This window comes from Neomonachus schauinslandi, chromosome 8 (assembly GCF_002201575.2).
Source record: "Neomonachus schauinslandi chromosome 8, ASM220157v2, whole genome shotgun sequence".
NCBI classification, from domain to species: domain Eukaryota; kingdom Metazoa; phylum Chordata; class Mammalia; order Carnivora; family Phocidae; genus Neomonachus; species Neomonachus schauinslandi.
In genome coordinates, this window is record NC_058410.1 from 10,616,366 (window position 1) to 10,629,026 (window position 12,661).

Sequence of the window (12,661 nt, forward strand, 5' to 3'; positions counted from 1 at the left end):
ATGTGCAATAACCAGCCTCGGCCTATATCTAATTCTCATTTTAAATAATACGCATTCATTTGCTACTCCATTCTTCACCTCCTCTCCCCATCAATGAGATACAAAAAAAAAGTCATTCTGAAATGAAAATTTAATTTGGGGAAGAGTGGAGGGAGGTTAAGAGGAATTTCTTATAAAAACGTACGTGGCTCCTTAGGAAGCAGCCAATTAAGTGCTTTAAAGTGCCAGGCATAGCTAGAAGAAAATGAAATCTTCTGCAGGATTTCATTTGCTCTATCTCAATCACAGGGAGCAGGAGTCCTGTGGCTCCCTGTACTTCTCTTCCCTTCCTCGCACGCTTTTCACATGTCTCTCCGAGCCCAAGGGAAACCCGCCCCTGAGGTGGGCTCTGGCCTGGAGAGAAGGCGGCCCCCCTCAGCCAGAGGCCAGCGTCACCAGTGGCGCAGACTCCCTGGGCACAGTGGGCCGTGAGTACCAGCAGCAGGTCTCAGGGACTCGGCACACGGGGACACACCATCGCTGCACGCTGCACGGATGCTTGGGCTGTGCATGAAGGAGTAAATCAGACATGGCAGAACCCTCCGCTAGTGACAACATCTACCACAGTAGCCACGACACAAAGAGAATTCAGCAAAGTATGAAAATAAGCCATTATGCTATGAAACAAGCAAGATCTCTTTATTACTTTTATTACTCGGAATTTATGAGATTTTCAACCTCAATTCTGTCAGACCATTCAGTCCTTCAACACACACAAAGACACTAACACAATTATCCAATATCAAAAAGCCAACTGTCAAAAGACCAGAGTAAAAGCAGAATTTAGACACAACAAATAGTCTCCCAGACTTTTTCTTGTTTTCCAATCCTGTTATTTTAAAATTATAACATGAAATGTTTTATTTGCATTATTACTTCAAGAACCCTCCATGTATTTTTGTTGGCATATCTTTGCAAATGTACCCACAGGATACATTACTTCAGTTGTAAAATGGTAATTTTAGTGCTTATTGGGGAATATCTGTTACACGTATTTATCAGTGGTACATCTGGTATGCAAGTATTAATTCAACAGGTTTTTTTTTTCCAAATCTGATTTCTGAAAATCACCCCCTAATATATTCTTTAATTCACATAAATGTTCTACTTGGCTTTAAGCATCTTCCAACATATTGGCTCTTTCAACACCAGTCACTTTGACATTCTCAACTGACTTGCAAAAATTGACATGGCTTGGGTAAAAGCCAGATTTAAGGCAGGAAGAGGGGAGGAGGAGGGTTTTCACCATCTGAAGCAACAAAACTGGCTTTAAGATTTGGCATCAGAGAGAACCTAAAACACACGCAATCAAGATCATCCCTCATCTCCCCTAGAATAATTTATTTGCTTCTTCCCAACAAAATCTTAAGCAGCTTGATGATTATTAATATCGTCACAGTAACTCTATGCTAAGGAATTTTATAGGCAAGCCCGAAACATGCCTCTAATTATCTGCGCACATCCCAAATGAACAGGTGTTCGAGGGTGGGGACAAGGAGAATATATGCATTTTTATTTTTATTATTACTGGAGAATTAAGTTCTCAAAAAATGGTGCCAAAATAATGTCCCTAGAGAAAAATGGAGTTAATCAAACTCCAGAATATATAAGTAAATAAGCTTTCTTTCAAGGGTAACTCCTCCCTGCCTTAAACAGGTCACTTCTCAAATCCAAGGTACCCGGGGCCATGTTTAATCTCTGACATCCTTCAAAAACAGCAGCAGCAACAACAACAACAAAACAATGTTAAGTCTGACAAAAGCAGGCATGAATTGTATTGCTTTAACCTTCCCTTCACTCATTTTCCTATATTCATCACCATTAGAGTAAACATCTCTGCACAAATGTACTTACTAGATCTAGCGACCCATGCCATGCAATCAGGAAATCCATCTAACCAGTCTGCCTTCTACTATCACCTGACAGAGTATTTGGTCTAGGAGAAATGGAGCTCCTACCACACTAAGAACACACTTGGTCATGATAAATATTTTATTTTTTATATAATGTCAAAGCATCTTACGGAAACCTCACACATTCCTTATTGAGTTATGTGGCTTAGTGGGTACTTTGACGCCCATTAAACTCTGCAAACATCTCATGATCACCTAATACTTCAAACAGTGTGTGCATACAGATTCCAATTGGGATAAAGAGCTTTTTAAAGAAAAAGTGTTTTCACTGTTGAATATAGATCTAAAAGGATGTAAGAGAGCCCTAATACATTGAATTGAACCATATGAAATCGCTAACATTAGACTCTTTCTGAGCTGTAAAAAATGACGATCCTGTAACATTCAATCTCAGATACAGTTCCAGTATGGGGAAGACAAATCCCAAATACTGCTGTAATTCTGTATAAAGGGCACGGCCTGGGAGGCAGAAACTTGGATTCTTGTTCCACTTTGCCACTAAACAGGGCCTAAAATATGTCACTTTACCTCCCTCAGCCTTATTTATTATGAAAAAAAATGAGATTAATATTTGGGGTTATTTTTCCTCTTTGAGAAAATGATGAACAAATAACTGACCCATGAATCTAAGGTTCTAGAATTAGTCAGGGCAGCTCTAAAGATTAGGGAAGGAGATTAAAGGTGTCAGGAAATAAAATTCCTATACTGTTTCCCTTTTAAAAATTTTTGCCTAGCTTTATTTCATAGAAGGATTTGTTTGTAGACAAATGATATTTATGTTTTCCCCAAGATGATGAGAATGGCTTAGGCTGTAAACAGTAGAGGGGAAAAATCAGAAGAATAACAAATGAGGACAGAGCTGAAGGTTTGCCTTAATGAATACAAGAAGAACTGTAGCATTTTAGGGCTGAAAAGAACCTTATCAAGTCATCAATTTTCCAACCTGTTACCAGGACTTAACATAAAATACAGGTCTGCTCACTTCCAGTTAAGGAGTCTTAATTACAAAAGAGCAGGACAGAAATGCTATTCCATATTTAATCCAAATTCAGAAATTGGGGAAGACCCCAACAACTCTCAAGCAACCCCCTACTGCACTCAAAGTCCTTTAGCCAATAAGTCTGCACCTCCCTCTTAATGGCACATGCTTTGGCCTTCGTAGTCTTTCGTCTTTTCTAAATTTTATATTCATGTATTCCTCCTAAAGGCAGAGTTGAAAAAGAAGCTAAAACAGCCTTTAAAAAGATAATTAAACATGACAAGCAAAACTGCACCAAAATAGAAGAGGTGAATATAAATGGAACATTTCCCCCCAAATCTTTCCTAAATAAGAATAAAGCAGATTTGTTTTAAAATCAAACATGTAAGTGTATGAACCACCAGCAGATGGCAGAAGGAGAGGCTGGGAAATTCTCTAACAAAAGAAGGGAGCAACTCAACATGGATTCCCAAATCACGACTTGAGAACTGCTCTGGCTTTTTTTTCCTTCTCCAGTCTTTCTCTCACGGAGATACAGGAAATTCTCTTGCTTCACCTATATATATTCTATAATTTTAATTTAGATTCAGTGACTGAAACAGTAAAGAATAAACTTGGTCCTCTACTTCTCTAAACATTTCTAGTACATTTTCAATAAATAAAAAATTTAAAATACAAAAATAAATCCTCTATATTTTGAAAAGTAATATGAGTAATATGAGTAAGATTATAAACTTTGAAAAGTAAATCTTTGCTGGTTTCATTTCAATGACACTTACCTTAAATATATTTTCACCTAAGTTATATTCATACCCACTTAGCAAGTTAGACAAGTATAAATTCAATAGAAAACACACCCTGGTCAGAAACTGCAAACAACTGAGAAGAACCTGAGTTACTGGAGCTTTATAAGGAAAAAAGATACATGTTTTCAAACAGAAGATTAATGTATGCTTTCGGGTGGTGACAATAAAAGGAAGGAGATTTTAACAGATTATAATCTCTTATTATGTGAAGCTAAACATTCTAAATCTAAAATACTGTATTTTTTAAAAGATTTTATTTATTTATTTGTTTGAGAGAGAGCGAGAGGGAGAAGCGGACTCCCCGCTGAGCAGGGAGCCGGATGTGGGACTCGATCCCAGGTCCCTGGATCATGACCTGAGCTGAAGGAAGATGAGTAACTGACTGAATCACCCAGGCGCCCCTAGAATCCTGTATTAATAGCCCCCTGATATAATCCCAAGCGTATCAATGAGTGAATGGCTCCTTACGAGAGTCACCAAAAGAATGCCTTATTTCAGAACCCTGTTTAAAAACTTTCTACTTGAAAAATCCAGGGGGACGTGCCGGCATATGGTGGTGATGGTTATTATTACCATCATCATCATCATTGTTATTATTATTGTACTTTACTTCAACAGCAAATTCCTTCTGTTTTCTATTTATCTGCTCTAATCCTTGGGGGTTTATCAATTAAATAATGGTTATTCTGATTATGTTATGTCTTGTTCTTATGAATACTTGGAAGTTTTCTTTTCTAGACCAGCTCTGGCCAACAGAACTTTCTTCGAAGATGGAAATATTCTATACTGGCACTGTGCCAGTATGGTAACCACTAGCAACACAGCTATTGAAATGTGGCTAGTACAACTGAAGAAATGAATTTTTAATTTAATTTTAATTAATTTAAATAGCTGCACATGGCTAGTAACTACCCAACCGGCCAGCACAGTTCTGGATGACCAAAATAAACACGGAAAGGACCAAGCTGGAGACCTGTGAGGTGAACTGGTGAGAAAAGAAAGAAAAATGCAAGTGAATATCGTCCCACTTTTCTCGAAGGTCACGTTTTTGGTTATTTACCCAAAGGAGCACATTCACAGACAGATTACCAGTGCTTTGTTCTAATTCCTCCTTAGCCATTATAATAAATAGTTATGACAAATAGTTACAAATTGCATTATAACATTTTACATTTATATGAAGGAGGGAAATATGGATGATTTTCATAATGGTGAGATGTCAAAATCCAGGAATAAATCCAAAGGTGACTTAAGTCACTGCCCAATATGATTCCCCCAGCTACAAAATTTTTCACAAGTAAAAGTACCTTATTTTCAAAAACACAAGTAAGTTTTGCTTTTATTTTACTTGAAATTATTTTCGGAAATGACTAATCCCTTTTTTATATATAAGTTTTATAAGTCACACTGGAATCCTATTCCATTTTGTAGAATACAACATTCAATTAAAGCAATAATACTACAGAGTAGCACACAATTATATCCAAAAGGAGAATATAAACTTGCATCACCTAGAATTTCCTCCTGGCATAAGATTATTCCAAAAGTTGTGTCAAGAATGTAAGGTCCATGGACGCAAGGGTTTATTATTCTTAGGACATTCCCAGCACATAACATGTATATTCCACAAGTATTTGTTTGAATGAAATGCAGTGAAATGAAATAGAATGAAATCAATGAGTATAACTGCATAACGTGGATTAACAAAGATAAATTTAAATTAATAGTGAGATAAACTGGAACCAACTGGTTTTCAGTGTCAACCGGAACCACTCAGCAGCTTCAACAAGCATTAACAATGAATACATTTGCTTTCAGCTGGGCTCTACAATATAAAATGCCAAGGTTAATACATTAACTCAGATAATGGGAGAATCGGTGAGAAAACCCCTGGACAGAAAAAAAGGCAGTAGTAATATGTTAACATCACAGGTTTTTTGCTCTTAACAATCAGAATTGTTAAACCATCAACAGAGCTCTAAATAATCAGCAACACTTATGCACTGGGAGCCAAGTGCAAGTCAATATGGATATAAAAAGATGAGCAAAATGAAGTCTCTAAGCTTATAATCTTGCTGGAAAAAATGCCACATAATGGAGTTGGGCCAGGCCATACCATGCTGTTTCCCGTATACAGATCAAAAACAAGTTGGCAAAAGAGAAATTCCAAACACAGTTGACCGCTGAAGAACATGGGGGTTAGTTAGAACGGAGCATTCAAAAATCTGTATATAACTTCTGACTCCCCAAAACTTAACAGCCTGCTGCTGACTGGAAGCCTTACCGATAACACATTATTGACTTACACATATTTTGTATGTTATGTGTATTACAGATTGTATTCTTGCAATAAAGGAAGCTAGAGAAAAGAAAATGCTATTAAGAAATCATAAGGAAGAGGGCGCCTGGGTGGCTCAGTTGGTTAAGCGACTGCCTTCGGCTCAGGTCATGATCCTGGAGTCCCTGGATCGAGTCCCGCATCGGGCTCCCTGCTCGGCGGGGAGTCTGCTTCTCCCTCTGACCCTCCTCCCTCTCATGCTCTCTGTATCTCATTCTCTCTGTCTCAAATAAATAAATAAAATCTTAAAAAAAAAAAGAAATCATAAGGAAGAGAAATACATTTACAGTGCTGTACTGTGTTTATCGAAAATGATCGCATATTAAGTGGATCTGCACAGTTCAAACCTGTGTTGTTCACGGGTCAGCTGTAAACTGTGAAGGCACTGAGTGCCACATAAGCTCAGAGCTGAAGAGCTTAGAAGTCTGCAATACTGAGGAGAGACATCACAGAAGAGTAAGGGTATGAACTGAGACTGGAGGGTAGGATGAATATGAAACACAACAAGAGGACAGGAAAGCATTTGAAGGGAAGGCAAGGTATAAGCTTAGGTTTAGAAGGAAGGAAGTTAAGAGCTCGATATAGTTATGAGGCTATGGTGAAGGTTAGTAGACCAGTTTGAACTCTGATGTAATTTTTTTCTAAGATATTTAATCAACCAACATATGTATAAAAAGGAATACATCAGAGTATACAAACTTAGTATTTATATTATTGTTTTTTAATTTTTAAAAAGATTTTATTTATTTAATTGACAGAGAGAGAGAGGGGGAGACAGCAAGAGAGGGAACACAAGCAGGGGGAGTGGGAGAGGGAGAAGCATGCTTCCCGCCCAGCAGGGAGCCCGATGCAGGACCCTGGGATCATGACCTGAGCTGAAGGCAGTCGCTTAACCAACTGAACCATCCAGACGCCCCTAGTATTTATTTTAAAATCTGATTTTTAGGGGCGCCTCGGTGGCTCAGTTGGTTAAGTGTCCGACTTGACTTTGGCTCAGGTTATGATCTTAGGGTCAAGAGATTGAGCCCCACGGCGGGGGGGGGGGTTGGGGGGAGAGCCTGCTTAAGATTCTCTCTCTCCTTCTCCCTCTGCCCCACCCCCGCCCCGCCCTCTGGCTTGTGTGTGCCCGCACGTGCTCTCTCTCTCTAAAAAAAATAAAATAAAATCTGATTTTTAGATATTTTAAGCTTAGACTTTCCTCTAAAATAACAATAAAAATTAGGTGCCTAAAACAAATACTAAAAATTTTTGCCAAAATAGGATAAAAAGGTGAGTAATATTAAAAAGAAATATTAAATATTTTTATTTAAATATTAGGAAAAATTATGAGATTACTAAAATCCTTAATTCTACTCCCACTTTGCCAGTAATAAGCTATGACCATGGGAACAAGGAATCCTTTGGCCTTCAGCTCCCTTATCTCTAACATGGAGGAAGGCTAGACCAGAGAATCTTGAAGACATCCAGCAGGAGTAAAATTTTAGGACAGATGAGTTCCAGGAAAAAAACAGAAAAAGGGAAAATGCAGGAAGGAAGAGACAAAATGAAGTGTAGGTCCTACAATAGCATTTTGGGAAAAAGGCCTTACTGAGTTTTATACACCTCCCTTAGGGTTTGGTTTAAGAGGCGGGGATGGAAGTGACAGGTTGGCATTCTCCTCCCCAGCAGGGGCTGGTAACCAGCAGCAACAGTAAGAGCTTGAAGGGTGCCCACAAGTGGAGGGCTCTGTCACTTGTGGGCTCCGATGATGACCTATGTTTCATCTTTCCTCTTCTCATTCTTTCATAGAATATATATGCTTACCCTTGATTTTTCTTATCATTCGGTTTAAAATGACCTCCCCACATACATTTTTGGGGTCATAGTTTCTATCAAAAATTATAAAAATGGGCATAAAATGCAGGATTTCATTTTTTCAAAGAACAAGCCAGCCAAAATAGCATATCAAAGTATTTTTTGAATGTGTGGAAGTCTAGTGCCCATTTAGAACTGGAAAAAAAAAACTGATGACATACAATATACATTTCTGTTCACCCACCTCTCAAAAGTAAAAGTCTTTAAAAATGATTTTGGTAACCACATTATATTACAGCCAAAACAAGTAAGCACTAAGAATTTACCCCAGAAAAAAATGTGGTACTGAACCAGGGAGATACTTTTAAATCTTTGTTTTGGCTTTATGCATATTCATTCATTCAGCAAGATATTTAAGCAGCAGCCCTGGAGCCGGACTGAGAGGTGCCGCCATACATACAAGGGAGGAGAATTCAGGATGGAGGCATGGCGGAGCAGGATCCGGCCTGGCTGTGGAGAAGGAAGAGAAGTCTGAGAAACCATGGCCGCACTCACAGGAAGATCAGCAGAGTGCTGTCAGGGAAACCAGGGAAGAGGGCAAAGAAGGAAGAAGGGGCCAACTGAGGCAGATGGCTGCAAAAGAGGCAAGGAGTGGGACCTTGGCAAGAGGGGCAGAGTGGGGACAGAGGTGCGGGCAGGTGAGATGAGATGGAGTGAGGAGGCAGGGAGCGGTGCAGACCTCACTTGTTCTTAGGACATGCCAGAAAGAAAGAGAACAGGCTTTGGGGCTAATCTTCCTGGTTCCCAACCCACTCCTGTTATTCATTAGCTGTGTCAGTTTCTATTTCCTTCCCCAACACTGAGAACAACAACAGTCCCTAACTCATAAGGAGTGGGTTAACTAAAAACCTTGCTTATGATTCTTGACTTAGCTATCTACAACAAATGAGAAACAAAAGATACTCATGATCATGAAATTTTAAAGTAATTTATTTAGATTTTGTAAGATCTCTTAAGAAATTCATGGAAAAGTTATGATTATCTAGTCTTTCTTTTTAATGACCCAGGAATATTTTACTCACTTCCTCTTTTTTACTTCTCTACTATAAATCTCTTTGTAGAACTCACAAGCAGCAAACTTTTTAGCCTTTTCTATGCTTAATAGCATAATTTTATATATATTTCCTTAGCTGATTTATCATCTCATTATCGCTAACAGCTTTACTTAGTGCATTAATGATATAGAAGGCATGCTTATCTTGTAAAAAGAACTAACTCATGTTGGCTGCCCCTGCGACTCCTGATTTATTATTCTACGGAATTATAAACTTCTTAATATGTTTAAGTCTTGATGAGAACCAAAGTCAAGATCAGCAGTCTGTAGTTTGTAGAACTTTCCTTTCCTAATATATTTGCCCATTTTTTAATTTTGAAGCACCTCTTCTCTTCACTACAATTCTTTTTTGTAAAGTACACATGATTTTAAATTAATTAAGCATCTTTCTAAACCTGTAAAGAAACAAACTCCAGAAAATCAAAGTTGCCTTAATTCAGAGGGGAAAATGGGAACCACTGGAAAACAGCCAGAGTATGTACTGTGGTGTAGTCATTAGCATTTCGAATTCTAAGTCACTTTTAACTGAGAAAGGCCCAATAAAATGACGAATCAGGACTTGAGAAATTACGATTTGAAATGTGTAAAAGCATAGCTATCTCTCATTAGATTAGCTTAAAAAAAAATTCATCTCAAAGCAGGACAAACAGTCATGAGAATTTTGAATGACTGCGAAACTGTTTCCTTGGGTCGCGGTTTCGGCACACTCACACACAAAACAGGCTGTTTGTATCTCTGGGGCCCAACGCGTTTAAGTTATTTTCCAGCGAGACTGACGAATTCATGCTTCAATCTTAAGTAAATATATAGCTTACAGACTTAGGAGAAGGAGAAACATCCAAGGGATGAGTAAGTCAATAGTGGCACCAAAAAAAAAAAAAAAAAAAAAAGGCAAAGGAAGAGCAAAGGCACATTAAAGATCAGCAGAGGATCAGAGACATTCGTGGGCAGACACACACTCCAGCATTCTCCTCATTCGCCAAAGTGATGCCATTAATGTATTACCAGTGGGTCAGGTATCTGAGTTCTTTCTCCCAGGGCAAAAAAAAACAGGAAAAAAGCGTCAATTGTGAATAAGTGTTCAGAAACATGACCAATACTGAATTCCCAGACCTTTTAAGAAACAAGATAAAAATGTATTTGCTGGGGCACCAGGGTGGCTCAGTGGGTTAGGCGTCTGCCTTCAGCTCAGGTCATGATCTGGGACTGAGCCCCGCATTGGGCTCCCTGCTCAGCAGGGAGTCTGCTTTTCTCTCTGCTCCTACCAGGCTCATGCTCTCTCTATCAAATAATTAAATAAAATCTTTAAAAAAAAATGTATTTGCTGACTTGCAGATAATGAAGCAGTAAAAAAAAAAATTCAAATTTCTCACTTTTAGTTACATATGTAAACACTTGGGTATAGATACAGAAAGGTGGAAAACTCCTAATTCTTTGAAAAAAATCACTGAATTATTGGGAAAAAATTTCAAACTATTGTCTCTCCAAATTGAATTTAAGAGTTCAAAAGCAATCTGCTAGTTTAGCCATAAAACAAATGCAAAGCCTTCTACACAGTGGGGCAGACCATGAGTGCTGCTGGTACAATAATCTTCCTAATACTGGGCCTACTCAGTAAGTATGAAGGCTTATGGAGAGGAGTTCACAAGATCTGACCCTACAGGTTTATTAAATATGCAATGAATATTCTGCGTGCATGCTGGGCATTAAATAAAAAATGAAAAATTCAAACAATGACGATATGTTAAATACTGCAAATAATATGGAATGAGATCTATTTATAACTAAGATGTTCTTTAGTCATTTTTGACAAATACAGAAATAGAAGAAATATGTTAAGGTAAAACTTGAGTTCGTTTACCAAATATCTAAATATTTATAAAGTCTTATCTTTTTACTTTTAGTTTATATTCATTTATGACGTAAACCTTGCTAAGCTTATAACCTCAGAACGGCTTTGATTTTGCTAGTATTATAATGCCATCCACCTATAGTTGCAGCACAACTATTAAACTGTACTAATAAAATGCCAAGCACCTAGAATGGAAAGAAGAGAAAAAGTTGGAAAAAATATAAACACCTAATTTTTAGTTTTAAGCCAAAGATGTAGCACATACAGGGGTCAGGGAAGAGTAATCATCCATACTGTGGGCTCTGAAGTTTCCACCAACTGTTCTCCTCAACTTCTGACTTCCAAAGTAATTGATGGCACCTACATTGTACTTCTATACCTCTACATGAAAATGAAGTCAGACTCCCTAATAAGTGCCTCTTACCAATTTCCTTACATGGTTTAAGAATTACTAGCAAATACGTCCAAAAGGCAAGTCATTCCAGTAAAACACAAGAGGTCCGGAAGACGGTAATTCTAAGGTATCTGGGATTGCTCCCACTGCGTGCTCCTTCTCCATGTGACAGACCATCTCTTCCTCTGGCTCCTTCTCAGTTCCCCTGCCTTCTTCATCCTGCATACCCCAATGATCACCAGGTCCCCGAAGACTCACTTCCTAAGGATTTCTTTCCTCTTCCACTGTACTAGCCCAGGTCCGCACTGCCTCCCACCTGATCCATTCAACTGCCCTTCATTGGTCTCTGGCAAATCCATCCTCCACAAAGTGACCAAAATCATCTAAATTGTAAATCTAACCACTACTTGGCTTAAAATCTTTTAGCAGCTTCGCATTTTCTATAGATAAAATTCAAATCTTTAAACTCCTCAACCTCCAATCTTGCCACACAGGCAGAATTTAACTAGTTTTGTTCCCTCTGAATTTTTTTCACGGTTGTCCTCTGACCTGAAAATAGTTCTCGTTTCTCTTGTCCTCCTCGCTTGCCTAAATATAATCCATCTCTCAAGGGATCAAGCTCCTGGAATGCCTTCCCACTCTGCCCCGCCCACTCCCGCAATCCTCCGCACATTTCTAGCAGGGAGACAACCAACCACATTACGGGACAACTGATCTCTTTATAGGCCTACCAACTGATTGTGAGCAACTTAAGGGCGGGAACTGGGATTTAATTTAGTTGTGACTGGAACGTGGGGGTTCAATAAATATTTGAAGCAGGGATAAGGAATAAATGGATTAATGAAAGTGGAGTGGCAAACCAAAACAGCGCTCTGGTAACATTCAGGGTGGTATTGCAGTGCCCTCCCCCGACTGGGAGCCATTGCGTAAATCCTGTTCCACAGCTAATCCAAACTTAAACATCGGTTACTACTAAATGAAACTGTTGGTTTCCTGTACTATTTCTTATATTCCTGACAACAAATAAAGAAGGTAAAGAAAATACTACCATAGTCTAATCTTAATCACAATAGAGGGGAAATCTTAAACCCTGGAAGACTTCTAGAACCTCTGCATTTGATAATAAAAACAAGTCCTATCTGTTGAGGCTTCCAATCCACTTAGGGGAGCTGATGAAACCTACCCAATAAGCTACATCAGACTACACACCTTGAGTCCAAAGGCGGTATCCTCCGAGGTCAAGACTTCAACCTGAAATCATAAGGAAAAAATAATTTAGGCACTCTCAAAAACGTTCTTTGAGTCTAGCCACAGACACAGGCATGGCCTGGAACTACGAGTTTGGAGAAAATTGGTATTCAATTTACGTCAGACATCAAGAAAGAGAGATCTGGGATTCTCTTCAAGAGTTGATTGGGGATAAGCACAGGTC

At 38.6% G+C, this 12,661-nt stretch overlaps 1 protein-coding gene across 1 annotated transcript in view; it reads right to left on the reverse strand.

Annotated features, from left to right (window-relative positions):
- The window catches only part of ARID1B (AT-rich interaction domain 1B), a 440,657-nt gene that overhangs the window by 167,634 nt on the left and 260,362 nt on the right, over window positions 1–12,661 (reverse strand). Inside the window, exon 5 of the mRNA XM_044917512.1 lies at window positions 12,439–12,480. Within this exon, the coding sequence (XP_044773447.1) occupies window positions 12,439–12,480 (42 nt within the window). The remainder of the gene's footprint in view (window positions 1–12,438; window positions 12,481–12,661) is intronic.